Source organism: Struthio camelus, chromosome Z (assembly GCF_040807025.1).
Source record: "Struthio camelus isolate bStrCam1 chromosome Z, bStrCam1.hap1, whole genome shotgun sequence".
NCBI lineage: Eukaryota > Metazoa > Chordata > Aves > Struthioniformes > Struthionidae > Struthio > Struthio camelus.
In genome coordinates, this window is record NC_090982.1 from 43,567,521 (window position 1) to 43,587,823 (window position 20,303).

General features: G+C 40.0%; 1 protein-coding gene across 2 annotated transcripts; it reads left to right on the forward strand.

Moving 5' to 3' along the window:
- Positions 1 to 649: 649 nt before the first annotated feature.
- Positions 650 to 18,393, forward strand: LOC138064437 (protein fem-1 homolog C). 2 transcript variants are annotated; one of them, XM_068926996.1, is made up of 3 exons: positions 650 to 741; positions 1,401 to 2,124; positions 13,201 to 18,393. In XM_068926996.1, exons 2-3 carry the CDS (start codon positions 1,581 to 1,583, stop codon positions 14,508 to 14,510), a joined length of 1,854 nt encoding a protein of 617 aa, XP_068783097.1. In that variant the 5' UTR covers positions 650 to 741; positions 1,401 to 1,580; the 3' UTR covers positions 14,511 to 18,393. The 2 variants fall into 2 exon arrangements, with proteins under 2 accessions (XP_068783097.1, XP_068783096.1); XM_068926995.1 differs by having other exon boundaries at positions 700 to 829.
- Positions 18,394 to 20,303: the final 1,910 nt, after the last annotated feature.

Consider the following 20,303-nt stretch of genomic DNA (forward strand, 5'->3'; position numbering starts at 1 on the left):
GCCGGAGACGCGCGGGACCCCCCATAGCGTTTGTCAGGACCAAGTCCGTAGCAAGCCATTTGCGATGTCGGGAGGGTAACGATCAACCCGAACAGCGATGTTGTCTAGAGCCGGAGCTCCCTGTGCTCTGCAAGAATCAGATATTTCTCCCCGAAAATCTTTATTAATGAGACAAATATACTTTGACAGAAGTGTTAAAAAAGTAGCTCGGTTGAAACAGGCTGCACCGAGCAGGGTGGAAATATTCCACTGAATTATTCAGTCGCGTTATTTATCCAGCCTCACCAGGCTGGGGAAACCTCACCGGCCCGGGGCCGAGCAGCCGCCCCTCCTTGCCCGCGGCGAGCTGCCTCCCGGCCGGCGGCAGCACGGCCCCGTTACCGCCAGGCGGCGGAGCCGGGCGTTTCCCCCCGCGCGGCGTTGCCCACGCCGGGCCCGGCCGGGCCCCCAGCCCGCGCCCAGCCGCCGCCGCCGCCGCCGCTCGCCTCGGGGGGCGGCGCCGGCGCCCTCGCCCGCCACCTGGCGGGCAGCCGCCGCCCCGCCCCGCCCCGCCCCGCCCCGCCCCGCCCCGCCGAGCTTGAGCGGCGGCGCAGTCCCGCCCCCCCGGCCCGCTGCGAGTGGCTGGCGGCGCCCGGGCGCCTCTGCCATTGGTGGCGACGGCGGCGGGGCCACGCCCAGTGGGCGGGGCGGCGCCCGGGCGCAGCGCCGGTTCTGGGTGGCGGCGGCCAGTTGCGGCGGCCGGTCTGTCATGGAGGAGCGGGACGGGGCGCGGGAGGCGGCGGCGGCGGCGGGCGCTTCCGCGTGAGGGCGGCCCCGGCGGCCCGCGCAGGTAGCCCGCGCCCTGGGGTCCTCCCTCGCCCGTGTGCCCTCCCCCGCGGGGCCCTGCGGCGGGGCGGCCTCGCCGGGGGCCCGGGGCCCGGGGCGGCCGGCGGCGGGGCCCGCGAGAGCCGCGGCCGAGCCGAGCCGAGCCGGGCTGGGCTGGTTTCGCCGCTGGCTCCCGGTTTGCTGCCGTCGCGCGGGGTGGGGGCGGCGCGGGACCGGGCTGCGCCGTGGGGCTGCGCGGGGCAGGGGCTGCGCGGGGCGGCGTGTCGCCCCCTGAAGGGGCAGGGTGGGTTTCCTGGGTTTTTTGTTTTTATTTTTTTGCTTTTCTTTTCTCGGCAGCTTTCCTCTGGGGGCACTGCACAGCCCGGGGAAGGTGGCTGGATGTTGATGCACCACGAGCAGTGCTGTGTATGAGCCCAGCTGTTTAAAAAAAAAAAATCTATATATATATGTACACACACACACACACACACATATATATATATATATATATATATGTATATATATATATATATAAACTGTATTTACTTACTTGGGAAGTAGAAGGTGAAAGCATTCAGGGTTATCTGCTTTTGCAGGTTTATCCGTGCTTTGTCAGGACCTCGTTCAGAGTCTCCATGTTGTCCCACCTCCGTAAAGCTGATCTGAGAAAAAGCGGGGGACAGTCTGTTTGGGCAGCGTGTTTCCAGTGAGCTTTGGTTTGTGACTCTGAAAAAGGCAGGTGTGTATACTTCAAGCAACAGAGAGGTACAGACTAAATGGATCTAAAGACAGCAGTGTTCAATGCAGCTCGTGATGGCAAGCTGCGGCTCCTTTCCAAGTTACTGGCAAGCAAAACAAAAGAAGAGATGGCCTTACTTATGTCAGAAAAAACCAATGGTGCCACACCACTTCTGATGGCGGCCCGTTACGGGCACCTTGACATGGTGGAGTACTTGCTGGACCATTGCTCTGCTTCCATAGAAGTTGGTGGTTCGGTGAATTTTGATGGTGAAACCATTGAGGGAGCCCCACCGTTATGGGCAGCGTCAGCTGCTGGTCACTTGAAGGTGGTTCAGTGTCTGTTAGATCATGGTGCATCCGTCAACAACACAACTCTGACAAATTCAACGCCGCTTAGAGCTGCCTGTTTTGATGGTCACCTGGAAATAGTAAAATATCTCGTGGAGCACAAAGCGGACTTGGAAGTATCAAACCGTCATGGGCATACATGCTTGATGATCTCCTGTTACAAGGGCCACAAAGAAATTGCTCAGTATTTACTCGAAAAAGGAGCTGATGTTAACAGGAAAAGTGTTAAAGGTAAGTTCGTTGTTTTGTTTTCCTTGTAGTAAAGAGGAGTGAAGTTATTCAGCTATCCTTCTTTAGGAGGCTGATGTCCAAAAATATTCCTATAGACTCATAATGTGAATGTTTTTTCCAGTAGGAAATGAAGTATATTCAGCTATGTTTTTACAGGCTTTTTTTAGTGTACTCATTCCTTGTTTGTTAACCTTGGTTATATAATTTCACTCTAAATTGATACTTTTTAATCTTAAACTTCAGTTCTTAGAAAGATTTAGTCATATGAAACTTGGCATTTATGTATGTGCAAAAGCTACTCAGCTTCTGCTGAGGACTCTTTATTCGTAGTGTGTGTGTAGTAACGTTCAAATATATAAGTGTATGTTGTATAGAACTTAGGATGCTTTTCATTCTGTTTCTTAACAATCCAAATCCAGCGTACATGAAACTGGCCTGCGCCCCTAACCCTAGAATAGGGAAACATTATGCGCATAAAGAAGAAGAATTCTTTTCTATGTTGGGTATGAGTAATCACTTTGATTTTTACTCCTCCTTTCCCTTTAAATATTTTAGACCTCTTAGATACTTTTTTTCATGTTACTAAACAAGAACGTATATTAGTTGAAGAAATGAAGCTCCATGTGACTGCGATCACAGCAGAGGACTTCCAGTAGTGCACAGATCACAAAGGACATCTCTCGGCCTCTGTTTACAATTATCCTGATACTATTGTTCAAAGTGAAGATTTCTGTTCTTTTTGCAGCGATCGTAATTATGTGACCCTCTTGTTCTAATCGCTAGTTTTTATTACATCTCAAACTTACACGTGAATATGACATTGGCCAAAAAAGCATATTGATTATTGCAGGTTATGGTTAATTTTTAGCTCATTGAGCCAGGATTGTGTGTTTCAACAGCTTATTCTTTATGTATGTTAACAATCTGCTAATGAATCTTTTTGTAGGGTAATAGTTCCAATGCCTGTATCTGGCTAATTACATTTTTAACAATGTGCTGAAAGTCTGTTTTGACAGGAAAGAACTGTATTGCCTGACTTGCTTAAATGCCAAATATGAGAGTAATGTATCTGAAAGGGCTGTTTAGCTAAATACGCCTTTTCTCAGCAAATCATGCAGATATGTGGGGTTAACGTAAAGAAAGCTAAACTACAAATTTGTCATAGAGGTGGGCAGAGCAAAATAAATCTTTCTTTGTAAGGATTTAAGGTTGCCTATGAATCATCGTGGACTTGTGATAGGATAAAAACGTCATGTTTCTAGACTGGGTTCTTGGAATAGCGAGCTAAATATAAAATTATATATTGTTTGTTAGTTTTAGACCAATCCCTTTAAATGGCAGGTACAAACAGTGCAGAGCTGTTAAATATCTGATACCACAGATGTTTTGTGTCTGTTATTTTCTTTTTTTCTTTTTTTTTTACTCATTTTGTCTCAGTGGAGTAGGCTTTAATTTACTAGTCCTTATTATTCACTCTATTAGTGCATTAATTTTTTGTTGTTGTTGTTTACGTGACTGAATGACAGCCATGCACTCCTGAGGATTTTCTCACTGGTCTCAGTTTCTCTATTATCTTAATTCATTCCTCTCTCCACTTCCTTCAGTTTCTATGTGACTCACAACTTAGGCTCATGAGCAGAAGTTCCTAAGGTATAGCTGATCCTTATTTGTTTTTAAAAAAAAAAAAAAAAACAAACAAAGTTGGATTGGATATGTTTTAGCGTACTAGAATTCATTTGTTTTATTTTGACCTACGGTGTGTACAAATGGATGTGTGTATGTATATCTTTCAGTCAATTATGGCTTGCCTTTTTTTGTATTTGGAAACAAATGCTCGTCTCTGACATGAGTATACTTCTTGTTGGCATCGTGAAGCAGTCTAATCTCTGAAGTTATTAAATAAGCAGTGAGAAGGTAAAGGAGGAGAGAAAGTAAGTAGTGTAAACCCTGACGGTCAGCTGTGAAAAGGCAGAAGAACTGAGCAAAACTTTCAGCCTCAAATATTATACTGATATGAGTGTAGCAATGGCTGAGGTGCAACAACTAATGTTCTGAACTTTGTTTTCAAGAACGCTCACTAGCTATTAATTATAAAATGAATGTTTCTGATAGGATTCATACTGCATTCAGATTCCATCTCAAAGTCTCTTTCTGTGCATTACTTTCAAATTTTACTCCTCCCTGTTATCTTTCAAACATTTCTCCTAACAGCGAGTAGGGATGTTTGTAATAGGGAGATGAAGAGGCTGTAGGAGTGGTCTGTTCCTGAGTAGTAAAAATTGTTGCCATCCTTCTATCTAAACTCTTTTTAGGTAAGCCCCTTCCTTTAAATTTTGCTGCATTTAAAATTTTAAGAACAGAACTCTAACTTTACTAGAAGTATGCATACAAAACTGCTGTTATGGGAGATCACTAGAGACTCTCTTCCAGACATTATTCTTGAAATCAGGGAAACAGAGGAGGGCAAAATTACTCAAACTGTCCTTTATGCTTTTCCACTAGATTTTCATGTAGTAAGATAGGACTTTATTCGCAGTTTACAAAGCAGGAGAATTCTAGAGTTTGGAAAGATATATATATATTAAAAAAAACAAACAGGTAAGTTCACTGAGATCTAAAAATCAGGATAACTGAGGCAGGGTATAAAAGAGCAGTTAAAAAACATATACTGAAGCACTGCTTTTAAAATACAGGCATAATCCAAGAACTGTTTTGGACTACTGAAATTCATAATGCAGAGGTTTTGGAAGGAGAGATGTGGAAGTGCAACAGTACAGCGAGGGTATGGTTAAGATATTCATGAACATTTCTGAGTCTTTGATTCAGATGGGAGACTACTCTGAGGTGAAGCATGCATCTAGCACTAGCTCACAGGAGATGATGGTGAAGAAGGAGGTAACGATATTTGGGATAGATGACAGTGCTATAGTGTGAAAGATAGCCAGTAGTTCTAAATTTAAAATAGGAACGTTTACTTGTTCTTGCCACGGTTTTACAGATCTGCCTTTTACAGTTTCCCCAAACTTTTATGAGGAACATAGGCAACAGAAATGGAAACAAAGGATTTTGGTAGAATGTTTTAGGTCACATGAACTGTGTGTGGGGGGGAAAAAAAAGGTGATAAACAAGAGAAGTCTCTTTTTTTTTTCTCTGTTAGAATTGTGGAAAACAGCAGAGATATCTGTAGAATTAAAGAATTTTTTTTTTAAGAAAAACAAAAAAGTAGCCAAAGCGGCACTTCCAATATGAGCTAATTCAGCCATGTCTTCCTAATTCACAGGCTTCTCCAGTATGTTACTGCTGGTTTAAGATGGTAGAGATTAAAACTATCAAGGTTTGATGATTTTCACCAATATGAAATAGATTTCTAATAGATTTCTGTGCTAGCAGAAACAGTTTTTTGAGCAGGAAGAACCCCTGCAACTAAACTCTTGAGTGAGACACAGATCTCCTACCTGCGTACTTGGATTAGGAGGAACGTTCTGTATTTTGGCTGCACGTAGTTTTCTTTTCTGCTGCATTGCGAAGCCTGCCAATGATCTGTAGTTAAAGGATAGTGCTCCCTTACAGCGTTAAGAATAGACCCCTGGATTCTTGATCACAGTATTTTGCTGATGTGTTTCTCCAAGCAGTCCTCTGTTGGCTGGTAAATGTGGGGGTGGGGGAGAGAGGAAGGAGTGCTTAGGCTTGTATTTCCAATGGTAGTGGTCTTTGGGGCTTGAAATTTTATGGATTTGGGCTCCGCTGGTGACCTACCTGTGACTGTGTTTGTTAGAATTTGATTTTTTTATTTAAATTTCATTTAATTTCCACCATAAAAATATTTTACGTACAAACCATTTTAAAGGGTTATACCTGTAATCTAACTCGAGACAAAATACTTGCGTCTTTGACAATTTGCAACCTGTGTTTTGCTACTTTGATACTTATGCCTCCTCTACCAGAGCAGCTGCAGTAATGGAGGTTCATTCCCTTCCTTTCTGAATTAAGAGGCTAAATTATGGATAAAGTGCATTAGCACTGATAGCCAGGATGGGCAAGATGTAATGGCACAGGGAATAAGAACTCCAACTTCCAAAATAATTACATGAAAGGCAGTGGTTTTTTTTGTTGTTGTTTTTTTTTTTTCCTGAACACGGCTTGTAACTCTTTCCATTGCTCAGCTGTTTGGAATGCAATCTCTCTCATCAAGGTAACGTTCCTGGATTTTGCTGATGGTCTTCACTACCTCTGTTCCCGTTGAATTGTTAGCAGATGCATCTGCTAGCCGAAAGACTCATTGTTTCCCCTTCTAAGTATTAGAAAACATCATAAGAACTGCTGGACTAGGCATTCCTTTAGGTATGTCTTTGAGATCGGCACAAGAACGTTTGTTTCTTTGTTTATGATCCTCCATACTACCGTAACAGCTGGAAGAAATCACGTGTTTTGAAAATGCAAAATAACACTGTGATTGAAAGGCTTGTTGATCTTAAGTACCACTAGCTATGGCGCAGTATTTGATTATATTAGCTTTGTAACATAATATGGAGGACGAGGCTTGTTCAATTTACTTGCTCATCTTGGAAAGTATAGCAGTATACAGATCTCAGTCTCTGAGTACGTTCAAGGTTATTCGCATAGTAATGCTATATCAAGGGCTAGCACTATTTCAGTATTATCATTTATGTGGGAGAGCGGAGAGCATAACGCTCTCAAACCTGCTGGGAGGGAAGAAGTCTTTTACGGACTTGGCAGACCCAGAAATAGGAGGATTAGATAGATGCACACTCTTTGCTCTATGATAAGTGTGGTTTAGTATACATTAAAAATAATTAATCTACCCTAGCAGTGGATCAAGGAGTCTGACAGGTTTATTTGCTTCTGATTCATTTTTTTCCAAAATGAATCTTGGCAAGCAGAGAAGACCAAAAAAAAAAGGGGGGGGGAGGGGGAAGGAGGAGTCTCCCCTCCCCTCCCGCCCCCCATGAATAAAGGCCTTACTCTAAAAGTGTTTTCTCTTTTTTGTTGTTCTTGTTTGGTCTGTTTTTTTTTCCTTTTTTGGATGGTATTACATGATGGAGCACAGTGCATTTTGTGGATGTTTTCTGTGTGTTGCTATGTGAAACGGGGCATCAGTAGGAATGTCTGCAAATAAAAGTAGAGGAAGACACAGTTTAAAAGGAATAAATTCCTGGATTTCAACTGAAGAAGGAGGTTATGTTGAAATTAATCAAATCACAGCATTTCATATACTGTTGCTTTGCATTATTCATCTTGGTAATCCAGGTTATCGTTAAGTACTTTTGAGAGCAAGGGAGCAATTATTCCGTTACCCAATATGGAAGCTGGATTATTGAGGTTAACAGTTCTTTGCATTTTTTTTTTTACTTAATTCCTTTATAAAGAGAAGGCATACCTCTTATGCACTGTCTATTTTGGTATGTATGTGTCAATACATTTTTAAAAATCAGTAATACTGCTAGAGGACTTGCTTGCTTCAAGTGCTCTGCTAAAAATTAGAGTTAAATGAACAACTTCACTTTAGGTGAAGGTGATAAATTTCGTCTGTAAGGCTGAAAAAATATATCCGTGTGATTAGTTTTACACACTGCTCATGTCCTACAAATTAAATCATTTTTCTCATATGTTTAAAGTTGAGCAGCTAGGTGTGTTTCTTCAGGAACAGGTCTTGGGTATGAAATCAGACTGGTCGAAAATTTTAAAAGAAGTTTTACTATCGAGGAATTTGATCAAGCATTTTATAAATTTTAGGAGGTGGATGTAGTAAATATTGGTTGCAAATCAAGCCATATCACTTTCTGTGTCATTGCTTCCCTTTCTTTCCTTCCCATGTCACAAGCTACCAGTCTATTTTGGGAATAATTTGCTTCTGACATAGAAAGGCGTGACCTCATTAGAAATTTGAATCCCTCCCAGATGTGCTTTTTGTAACACTGGCTGTTTAGGGAATTAGTTCTGTGATACACAGAGCCTTTGTGTAATGTTCATACTACGACTTCTAAAGTAGGTCTGTAACGAAAGAATAAAACACAAAGCCACGATGTCAATTTACTACCTCCCCACCTTTTTTTTTTTTGGGGGGGGGGGTAAGATTTCAGAGGAACGGGGGTGGGGAGAGATTAGAGACTTAAGTCTACTGCCATGTCCCCTTTCAAGTTCTTCCTCAAACTAAATGCTTGATAATTGATAGTGAATGGCTGGGTAGTCTCCTTATTTCTTAAGACTGGGTTGTATTATTATTTTGTCTTCAAGTTCATAACTCTAAACTGTCTGTCTACCCATGTCCATTTCTAGTCTATGGAAGCTTGTATTATCATAATACTTCTTTTCTGCTGCTGTTTCATCCAATTAAACTGAAGCAAGGTGCAGCCACTAAAAATTAGTGGTGATATCTATCCTTCCTTTATTAGCTTATGCATTGCTTGAAGTAGACCTCTGAGAGCTACTACAATATAAGTAGCTAAAAAGTTACTCTACTTCTGATATGCTGTCAGTAACCTCTATTTAAGTCAATAATAATAACACTGACAGTCATACTAATAAAAATTTGATTTTTTTTTTTTCAAAGAAAGAGGTCAGTTGGAGAGAGCAGTGAGATTCTGTGGAGTTTTAGGAGTATTTCCGTGTACTGCATATCTGCATTGTGAATTAATGGCATGGAAGCTCTTACATTGGACCTGAATTTACTCAGACAATGGCTAAGCTTAATGTATGTGGATTTTTGTGATATTAATATGTCATAGCATATATGTCTGCCAATTGATGAAAGAGTGTAAAGGACAATGTTATATGGTGATGGATGTACGGTGTGCCATATGAATAGTTACCATTGATCCTAGTGTCACAGCTGGTAGGATGTGTAGTAATAGTTGTGCAGCAATTGTAGGAACCTTGGTTTTGGTGTTTGGTTTTGGTTTGGTGTTACTACTGCATTTTGATTTGTGTCTGTTCAATATGCTTTTGTCATGCCTTTGAATATCTCAAAAGTATTGACTGGAAGGTAGAAAACGTAGAAATATGAATGGTAACATTAAACATGAAATGCTGTCATCTAAGGATGCCTCTAGTATTTTAATGAGCACAGTGTGATCTGTAATAAAACATTTATTAAGAATTTTCTTTTTTCTTTTTTGGATTAACTAACGCTTCAAATATAACTTCATCTGTGTACACTGGTACTTTGAAATGTGAGTGTTAAATTTGCAGAGCTAACACGGGCTTCTGACGTGCGCTGGTGAAAACACTTGTAATTCTGAATTTCTTTTATCCCAGGCCTTAGGCCTTGTCTCGGGTGGCAATAGAAACATCTTTTGGAGGGTGCCAATTCTAGTGTTTCAGAGCTCTGCTGTGAGGGAGGGAGTATGGACTTGAATACGCTCTGAACTGGCTACGTTAACTGGTGGCTCAGCCTACACCAAGATGAATCTGGTTTTGCCCTCCTCTCTGAGTGCGGAAGTACAGACAGCCTGAGGAGCCAGCTAGTCTTTAGTTTTGGTTTGACAGCTGTAGTTATGTCTTACCTAGATTTTCTCTAGCCCAGCAAGAAGGCTCATGTAATTTGTATGTGCACTAGCAAGTTTCTTTTGTGTATTTGTCTGGTTTGACCTCTGTCTGTCTTAGGAATGTAAAGGTCTCATACTTGTCAATATTGAACTATCAAGAGTTTTCTCATCTGTCATGTGTAGTTAGGAGGGAGGGGTTTCTAACTGATGAACTGTAGTTGACAAACTCATCAAACTTGAAAACCACCCGAGTTTGGAGTATCTCTGTTGCTGTGACTTGTTGGTCTTGGTAGAGCCTGTAGTGTGACCAGACCAATTGATGTCTGAAGTTCCTGACTTAAGGCTCTCCATTTAAAAACAAAGATTGCCTCAGGTATTTCAGATTTAAAAATCACTTGCTGTTGCAAGACCTGGTTTTAGTTGTGTGTGTCTTGATCTGACAGATAATTTGAAGTGCTACTTTGTATAGGGGTGTCTTCCTCCGCTTACTTTTTGGTAAGTGATAGCCAAATGATTGACTGCTCTTCAGAAATATATCGGGAAAAGAACGTTTTGCAAGTTCTTAAAGTTCACTGTGTTAATGAAACAGTTTTCTGAGTTTTTCTTTAACGCTTGGAGCTTGCACTTAAAATATTGGTTTGGGGGCAAAATGTATTCATAGCTCCCTTTCTGCTATAATTGTGAAAATCTGTTAAACTTCAGCCATAAGGCTTTGCAGATAGCTTTTAGCACGTGTTTAGTAGGAATTTGATTAGCGTGGCAGCTAAATTTTCTATATGGTATATTTCTGTATGTGGTGTGCTTAAATTGTGATGCCGTTTGTCTTGAATGACTGTTCCTCCTTACCACTGTCTTTCTGGCTACTGGAATTGAGGGCAGCAAGGAAGACTTGAAATGTGCTGCCAGTTCTTCTTCTGATGGTCCACAAGCAAGTTTGAGGAAGATACAGCAGACTAAGCTGCATGTAAAGTTTTGAGAAGTGAAAGATTAGAAGAGAAGGAGTGAGGAAGGAGGGGATGGTTGGAGTATGAGCCGGAAAGCAGAGGCAAAATGTTCTGTCCCCATTAGAGTGTTTTCATCTGAACAGACCTTGAGTCTCTACGTTATTTTACTGTATACCAAAACTTGCAAAACTCTTGGACCAACTTGTTGTTGTCCCAGTGACTTATACAGAAGATAAAAGCAAGCTACCATTTGATAATCTGCTAACTCAAGAGATAGGCTGGAGCTTTGTGTTGTGGATCCCAAGCATCTGGTGCTGCTGGGGGCAAGCAGGTAGTGAATTTAAAGACAGTCATCATGGTTTCACTGGATATTTCTCAGTTTTGCTTTTGTTTTTTCTTTGAACTTCAGCTTCATATCGCCCTGTCGCGCTTCTTACTAGAAGGAAAGTAAGGACTCTATGAAGTCAAATATTCAAAAGCCAGAAGATGCCAAAATTATTGTATAGATTTAATTCAGGTTGTCATAAAAGAAATGAGAAAGAAAGGAACAAAATTTATATTTCTGAAATGAATTTAATACATACAGAAGAAGACTGGTGTTTATATATGTACCAAGTCAAATAATTTACATTTAAAATTAGCCTATTTAAGATAGCATGAACAATACGTTCTAGGCAGAAAGAATGTGTTCATGGAAAGCCTTTATCTCCACTTTTAGTTTTAGTTTATTTCCATAGAGTGGTCAGCTTTTAAGACAAATCTCGAGTACAAATTAAGGAGTGATTTGAATTTCACTAGCTAAATGCTCTGTAGTATGAAGAGCGAACTGCATGTTCTAGAGATTGGAGCCTGAAAAGAAATACATTAAGGAAAAGTACAAATGTAAATCTAAGCTGTTTGGATCAGTAGGCTCTACAGCTACTAAACCACGCTTTTACCAAACATTAGCCAAAGATTTCAAGATTATTGCTTTGTTTGCTAACCTCCTTTAGTTCTGTATAGATCTAGAAATACAACTGCCAGCAAAGCCCACTGCAGATCAGTGTCTTGTTGGCGTAGCAGAAAGCTTGTCAAAAATGCAAATGAGAAAGTTTTCTAAAACTTTCTCTCTTAACTTCTAAAAGCCAAATCAGATGACCATGAATGGACAGAAAGCCCTTGGAAAAGAAAGTCTTGTTTGCGAATGTGGAAACTTGTTGATGATGTAACAGAAAGTGATGATCTGATGGCCAGTTAAGTGGCGTTTACAGTGCTAATGATGTGAGAAATCTTAATTTGGGGGGGAAGTTTTTACATAGGCTTTATGTTAATTATTTTCATGCTGATGGAGTGGGAGGATGAAAAGTTGATATGCCTGAATCTGTAGTATGTATAAAGAAAAAGGTAGGTTTAAATTGTATAATTTAAAAGCAGTCAACCACAGAAGAGGCTCTGTTATGTTGGGAAGGGGGCAGGAGACTTGTTCACCATCCATCTTCTCTTCTCCCCCAGTGAAATGCTCATATTTGAACTTATCTGTAATTAGTTAGCTATAAATAATAGTTATCAATGTATAAACACTATTCTTTATAAATACATGAAAGTTTTTTGTTCCATTGTGGTGTCTTATGCTCTCTTTCTAATTTGTTGCAAATACGGTTTTCAGTCAAGAGGCACTAGTGCTTGCTAGAAACTTCCCCGCGCAGTGTTAGAAACTGGTTCTCTTTAAAAGAGAGTGCAGTGTCATGCTAATGAGAAATAATCTGAATGTAAATAATCAGACTCTTATAAACCAGGTGGCTGCATGTTGTGTGTTGGGGGTGTTGTTTACTTTTGTGTGTGTGTGTTGTTTTTTTCCTCCTCTCTCCTTGGCTTTGGAAGTCGTGACCAGAGGAACAGAGGGGGTTAATGTGGGACTTCAGGATAGAGACCTAACAAATATCAGCACTAAGAAAAGTGTGTCTGTGTGTATACGCAAACTTGACAAAATAACCAGCTCCTTCAGAATACAGTATTATGGCAGTCTCTGAAGCCTCAGCTGAGATGGAGGGCCTGTTGTGATGAATTGTATTTTCCTTTGTATACAATTATTGCCCTGATGCACTTAAAAAGCTTGGATGAAAGAGAGAAGAGGTACAGTGTAGAGACGAATAAAACCAATGGTGAGTTAGCACAGCTTTAATTTTTATAAAGATTTCTTTTCTTTTTTTTTTAATCATAGCTGGAGGTAGGGAGGAAAGAAGGATATTTGACAAGGGAAGAGGAGAAAAGTATAACAACTTAGAGGCAGCAAGCCTAGATTTATGTTTTATCCTTCAAAGCAGATACAAAATTGCTCATGTACTGGAGAATTTTGTTTTAAGTTTTGAATAATGAAACAAAAGGGTCCTTAAAACCTCTTTAATTCTTTCAGGTAATAAAGTCAAGCATTTTTATTTGTATAAATGCTTGGCGGCATTGATGTTTTAATTGGATCTTGAATATTTTAACTAGACATTTAAAGCCTTTCATGGTCCATAGATGTCAGAACAGGGGTGTGGGTTTGTGTGTATGCAGTGGTGGTGGTTGTTTTAACAACTGTTAGCGTGGTGAGGTTTGAATTATAAATTTAATTTTGATTTGTGTAATTCATTTTCTTCTCTTGCTAGGAAACACCGCATTACATGACTGTGCAGAATCTGGAAGTCTGGAGATCATGAAGATGCTTCTCAAGTACTGCGCTAAGATGGAAAAGGATGGCTATGGAATGACTCCCCTTCTGTCAGCCAGCGTGACCGGCCACACGAATATTGTGGACTTTCTGACGCAGCATGTACAGACCAGTAAGACGGAGCGCATAAATGCTCTAGAACTTCTAGGAGCGACATTTGTGGACAAAAAGAGAGATCTGCTTGGTGCTTTGAAATACTGGAAACGAGCTATGGAGATGAGATACAGTGATAGGACTAATATCCTAAGCAAGCCTGTGCCACAAACACTAATTATGGCCTATGATTACGCTAAAGAGGTAAACAGCTCAGAAGAGCTAGAAAACCTTATTGCAGACCCTGATGAGATGAGAATGCAAGCACTATTGATTAGAGAACGTATTCTTGGTCCTTCACACCCAGATACATCCTACTATATTAGATACAGAGGTGCTGTCTATGCAGACTCTGGAAACTTCAAGCGATGCATCAACTTATGGAAATATGCTTTGGACATGCAGCAGAGCAATCTAGATCCACTGAGCCCTATGACAGCCAGCAGTTTACTGTCATTTGCTGAACTCTTCTCCTTCATGCTGCAGGATAGGGCAAAAGGTCTGCTAGGCACTACTGTTACATTTGATGATCTCATGGGTATACTGTGCAAAAGCGTCCTCGAAATAGAACGGGCTATGAAACAAACGCAGTGTCCTCCAGATCCAATACAGCTGAACAAAGCCCTTTCCATCATTTTGCATTTAATTTGCTTGTTGGAAAAAGTACCTTGCAGCTCAGAACAGGAACATTTTAAGAAACAAACTATTTACAAGTTTCTTAAGCTTCAGCCTAGAGGGAAGAATAACTTCAGTCCACTTCACCTTGCTGTTGACAAGAATACTACGTGTGTGGGGCGCTACCCAGTTTGCAAATTCCCCTCTCTGCAAGTTACTGCTATACTGGTGGAATGTGGTGCTGATGTAAACGTCAGAGACTCTGATAATAACAGTCCTTTACACATTGCTGCACTGAACAACCATCCAGACATCATGAATCTTCTTATCAAGTCGGGTTCACACTTTGATGCCACAAACTCGCATAAGCAAACTGCTAGTGATTTGCTGGATGAGAAGGAAATAGCAAAAAATTTGATCCAGCCCATAAATCATACTACGTTGCAGTGTCTTGCTGCTCGTGTTATAGTGAATCATAACATATACTACACGGGACACATCCCTGAGAAATTGGAGAACTTTGTTTTGCTCCACAGATGATAGTGTGGAGTCCCAGAGTACTGTTGTTGAAGCACGACTTGGTGACAATGTTTTTCTTGAGCACTGTTGTGATACACCAGCGTTCCCTTAGCTTGCTCCATCTTGCGCTCATTGGCTAAAGCGTTGTTAGCATCAGATCTACAGAGTTGGTTACCCAGTATTTAATATGAATATGCCATATAATATATTTTGTGGATTATTTAGAAATGTAATGCCATATTTAGACTCTTAAAATTGTCTGCCAAAGGCTTGTCTATTCTGGTCTTATTTGCCTGTTGGGTGTTTGGGACTGAGTTGAATATTTTCCACTGATATCTTTTTACTATAACTGTTGTGTGGATTTTATACAGTTGGAAGGTCATCATTTTTGGTTTTGCTTGAGCATTTCTGCTCTTACTCTGTTCCTTTTCTATGGACTCATTGCTAAACTGCACAAGTTGTATGGACTTGTTAACATTTGCAACTACCATAAGTGCTTTTATCTTCTCTATGCACTGGCTTAAACATGACTGTTGTGTGTGAGCATATTTCTATGCAGCAGTTGGCCAATTTCAACTTAAATGCCAATTTTGTTTTGCAGTTTGTTTGGAGCTCTTCTTGAGAATGCTGCCTTCATAGCATGACAAATTTTGGAGTTACATATCAGCTCTCCAAACCTGGGTTTGACTTTTTTATTCTAGCTGTAACTGAGGTCGCTTTCCTCTTGATCCTCTGGAAATTTGTGCTAAATTTGGGAGAAGAAAATCTCTCCTGTTCTCATGGTAATCCACTTGAACTCTAAATCTGAAAATCATTTTATTGCATCATGCAGTTAGGGGAAGAGTCCTCATCATGTACAACTGACACCTTCCTCTTTGCACTAATGTCTTGCTTGTGCTGGTTATGTGACTAGATGTGAAGTTTGCTCACAGTTTAACCTCAAACTTAATGATACACTTTAACGAGAAATAGATCAAATGTATGCCGTAGTTTAAATTTTCAAATCAACTTCTTTAGCTACAAAGGAAACTGAAGCATGTTGGTGGCATGACGCTTATCAGTCCAGATCTAGACATCATCTAGTGTAACTATAATGTAGTGAGTGGCTGTATGCCAGGGTACTGGAAGTTCTATAGCCCTGTCCCTTTTTCTTCATTTTAAATATCTTTATAAGTACTTGCATGGATTTTTCATCTCTACTATCTGTCAGCTGTACTTAAAGAAAAAGCAGAAGTTCTGTTGTGTATATAGCTCCTGATTAAAGTTACCTATTTTTATAATATTTGCACAACAGCTTAGCTTTTACAACAGAAAGGGCTCTTTTGACTTGATAAGAAGTCTGTAAATGAAGATCATAAAAGAGAGTGAGATTCAGGTAATTAATATAATTCAGCACTTTACTGTTGATTAATAGTAGAATTTATTATGGCACATTAGCCCTGCAAATGTCTTAAAGTGAAGTTCCTTTCTGTTGAGTAGAATACAGTTTACCTGCAAGTTTAGTGGTCTAGCATAATGGATATTGTTTTCAACGATATCCACTGAAATGTTTCATTTCAGTGATGGGCAGTAGATGTGCCTATGGGTTTCTTGCTCCAGAAATTAAACGAGTTGATCTAGGCTTTTGTCAGTGACAAAGATATTTAAAAGCCAAATGGATTAGATAAAGGAAAAGTTGATTTAGGAAGGTCTTTTCTTTTTTTAATTTGCTGTTGGAGTATTTTTGTCTTTTGTGAATGAAGCTGAGGAAGAATATGTCTTGAGAGTGTGTAAGAATTGTTCTTCCTTGCTTCTTGGCTGTTTCGGGTTTCCTCTTAGTGTGCAGTGTGGAGCCAACTAGTTATCCATCCTTGGGAAAAATACTGGGGTGCTTTTAAGCAAAGTTATGTTGAAAGCAGTGCTGTTTGTGTATTGCTACTCTCAAACTCTGTATTTTGAAGCAACGTTCACCTGTTTGTCCCAAGGCATACGTACATTGTTTGTATGAAATTCTGAGTATGAGGAAATCCTGTTAGTTTCTCTTGCGAAAATGCAGCAGTAAATTTCTTTTCAATTGGCTGAATTTCTCTGATTTGCAATGATTAAAACACATGCCACCCGAGTTGTCATTTGTGAGAACAAGTAGTTTGATTTTTGTATTTCTTGTTTTTGATATGCTTCTCTGCTACTCTGTAGGAAAGAGTAATCAACAAATCACATCACGGTAGAAATAATCCACATTATACTTCAAGTCATTAAAAAAAAAGTCCTCTTTTCTGTGGGTTACAGAGAAAGGGATTTTTAGGTCACTGTTTTATACTCTGAAATCTGGGCTGCTCTTCAGTGTTTGTAATTTAAATTTCTATCTTTATAACTGTCCAATTGCCTGTTTAATACTAATTACTTGGACGTTGTTACTCCTGAAATATAGTTGAAAAATTATGGGAGTAAATGCTATATTGTTAGCAAATTTTTGAATGAAAAATCACCCTAAAATAGAAAGAATATCGCTTTCTAACATATGTAAATCTAAAGGAAATTACTAAGCCTTACAGGGAGGCTTATTCTGCTAACTACTTGCAATTTTTTTGTGCCCCCCCTCCCCCCCTTTTAAACAAACTTATCTAATAGGATGTACTGACTTATTGCATGTAATTCTATCTAAGTATCTACCCATATACATCAATCCTAAAGAATAACACCTTCATTCAGAATTTAGTTTTGCAAGGTCATGAGGCTATCTGCTGAACTCTTATTTGTGATCTTGTCAGATATTCAAATATAGGTGTCTAGATGGACAACTTAATGCATTTTAACTCTACTTTCCACATAGCCCTGTATGTTTACATTGCCCTGTTTATACCCTGTTTAACTTTTGCTTCATTTTAAAAGAAATCGGTGCAGAGCCTCTGTTGGATAACGCGTTAGGGATTAGTTAAGGCTTTACTGATTGGGAGGGAGGGTTACGACAGTAGACCCTGTCTGAGATGCCCCTGCCGCTATGGCCAGTGCTAACGGGTAGTAGCAGTTTGGCCTTCCTCTGCTCCTAATTCAAACCAGGGTTGTCTCCACTTCAGTATAGATATCAACTTTCTGGACCAGAACTTTTTTTATTCTTAGCCTTGTTAGTCATTCAGAGATGAGAAAAAGATTATGTTGGTGAAATATGATGCTAAAGGCAATAGTACTGCCAGCTGAACACAAGCTGTGGTAAAGACAAGGAACTAAAGAGCATCCAGAACACAAAGAATGGTTTTCTTCTTGTCATATTTTTAACTTTTTCTTTTTCTGTTCTTCTCTGTCTGCCTGTTTGGGCTTTTTTGCTGGTGAGATGTACTGTTTCAGAGCTACCAACCATAAAATTGCTGAGAACACTGAGGAAAAAATTGTATGCCCTTTAAGGGTGTAACAGGTTTTAAAATTGGTTAGACAATTTATGGGTATGTCTGTCTTAAAGATAAGGATACTGAAACCCCCCTACTCATTGAGGGGGCTTGGAGATTTTTTTGTTTGTTTTTTTTTGTTTTTTCTTTTTTGATAATACTCGACTCAAAGCACTTTTTCCGTTAATCTTCTTGGGCTTCCACTGAAATACTTCAGCCAGGAAGATGAAAAGTATGCTGGTAAAAAATAAAATACTCTTCTTACCGAGTTCTAAAATTATATTCCTATTTTTATATCACTTAGGCCTTGCCAGTAACAAGATTCCAGTTGTCTGTGGTGTCTCCGAGGTTCTGATTGTTGAATGCACCGTGTAAAGGCCTTTTTTGAAATGTAGGGCAACAGTGTCGTTAGTTTTCCAATTGTAGTCTGCAACAGTCCCTGGGTAGGGAATATTATAATATATTTCCTAAATCCCCAAAGAGTCCTCTTTTAACAACTGTTCTGAAACTGGTTGAAATTAAACTCTTTCCTTTTTATAAAACACTATAAAAAAAGGATTGGAATGCTGTGGCAAAATCCTTACACAAGGATACAGTCCTTAATAGGAAAAACATGTGCCTCTTAGTTTTATATCAACTGCAAGGTAATTGCAGAAGGATATGACTGCTCTTGAAATAGCTTCCTCATGCTTTGAAACACACGGAGTAGAAGGACCACTGCACTCTAAAATGTTGACAAATGTGAGTACAAAGACTTAACACTAGTTTCCGTCTTCTGTGACTACAGTAAAGTCAGGTGGTATTTAATGCTCCAAAATAATTTTGAGGAGGTTGATGGAGACATGAAATATAGTTTGTTTTATACTGCTCAGATCTCTTGGCTTAGAGTGCGGAAGTAACTGTTGAACCCTCAGTGAGGGCAGAATGCAAAGTTACCGTTCATTTGGTTTGACCTACCTTTGTATTTGTGTTCCGGTCTATCACAAAGACTTCCTATGCAGGGCTAGCTTCATGTATTGAAATACTGCAGTTTCTTTTTTACGTGAAGTAATTTAGCTTTAACAGTAATGTAAAAAAGGAATAACAAGCATATTTCTCTGCTCTTACTCTCTCTAGGCTCCAAATGCGGATTACATTAAAAATATGTTTTGGAGAACATTTGTCTGAGTCTATATATCTGTTTTCTTTAGGGTCACTGTAATATTGGTCGATTAAACCTCTCTTTCAGATGAGTTTGGGTAGTTAAATGTGAGTGCTGCAGCTTTAGACTTAGTCTTCATGTCATTAATAATCACACCTTAGACAAAATGTCTGTTTCACTTTCTTTCTTACAGTGGAATGGTGATCCATGGGCAACAGTAAGGAAAAGACTTAAACCGGAGGAAAGAGGAGGCACAGTTTTCAGTTTCTAGAAACTGAAGTTAGTAACACTATTAACTCTGTTTCAGCTATAGTAGTGTGTGTTTATAGTATAAGCAAAAGTAATAATTAAAACACACACACACACGGTGAGGGGGGGAGTTATGAGAAGATCATTATTAAAGGGTTTTCCAGAATGGAAGACTTTGAAGAACATTGCCATCATAATTTTGAGAAATCTTTATGGTTAGGCACAGTAGTCGGAACACTATACTTAAAAGGCAGTGTGCACTTCCTTTCAGAGAACTAACTTGTTTAGATTTAGGCCTCATCAGTAACAAACAGCCTCAAGAAGAGGAGGTACTGGATGAGGAAAACTGATTCTGAGCTTTTGCAGTGAGATAATTGTTGCACAGATGGCTTAATGAATCAAATACAGATTTTTCTTAATTAGGAAATGAAGAACCGGAAAGAATCATTTACATCATTATTCATCCCTCTGCAGTTGTGGGTGATAATGGATGTTTAGTCTAGAACTGTCTGCTTGGCTCTGTCATCTGTATGCCTATGCAAAAAGCTTCTGACCCTAGCAAATGCTGCCTGATGGTGGGTAGAAGACCAAAATCCATGGTACCAAGTAGCACAGGAAGAGGGCAAGAGAGGCCGAGGGTATGACATGTTACCCCCCGCAAAGGCAGTGCATCTGTTTTAAGTTTCCCAGATGATTATTTAGAGGGCCATATACCATGCACCGTGGAAAGAAGAGGAGAAAAAACAAAACAAAAAAGCTTACCTTGTCACTGATCTCCAGCATTCAGAAGAATTGGAGAGGCAGAGGCAATAGAAGTGAGCATAGAAACACAGAAAGAAGCACAGAAATGCTTCCAAGCACCCATCAAAAGCCAGGAGATACAGGGCTAGTACGATGTCAGTATAGGCAGTCTACAAACAGCAACTGAGCCGCCTCTGAGACCAAAAAGTGTAAGCTTAGGTTCAAAGGGTTCTTTTTATCGTGTCTCCTGAGGATTTATCAAGTCCTGTCTTAAGTCCCTTGCCAAATTTCTCTTTAGAAGGCTATTTGGAAGTTCAGTCC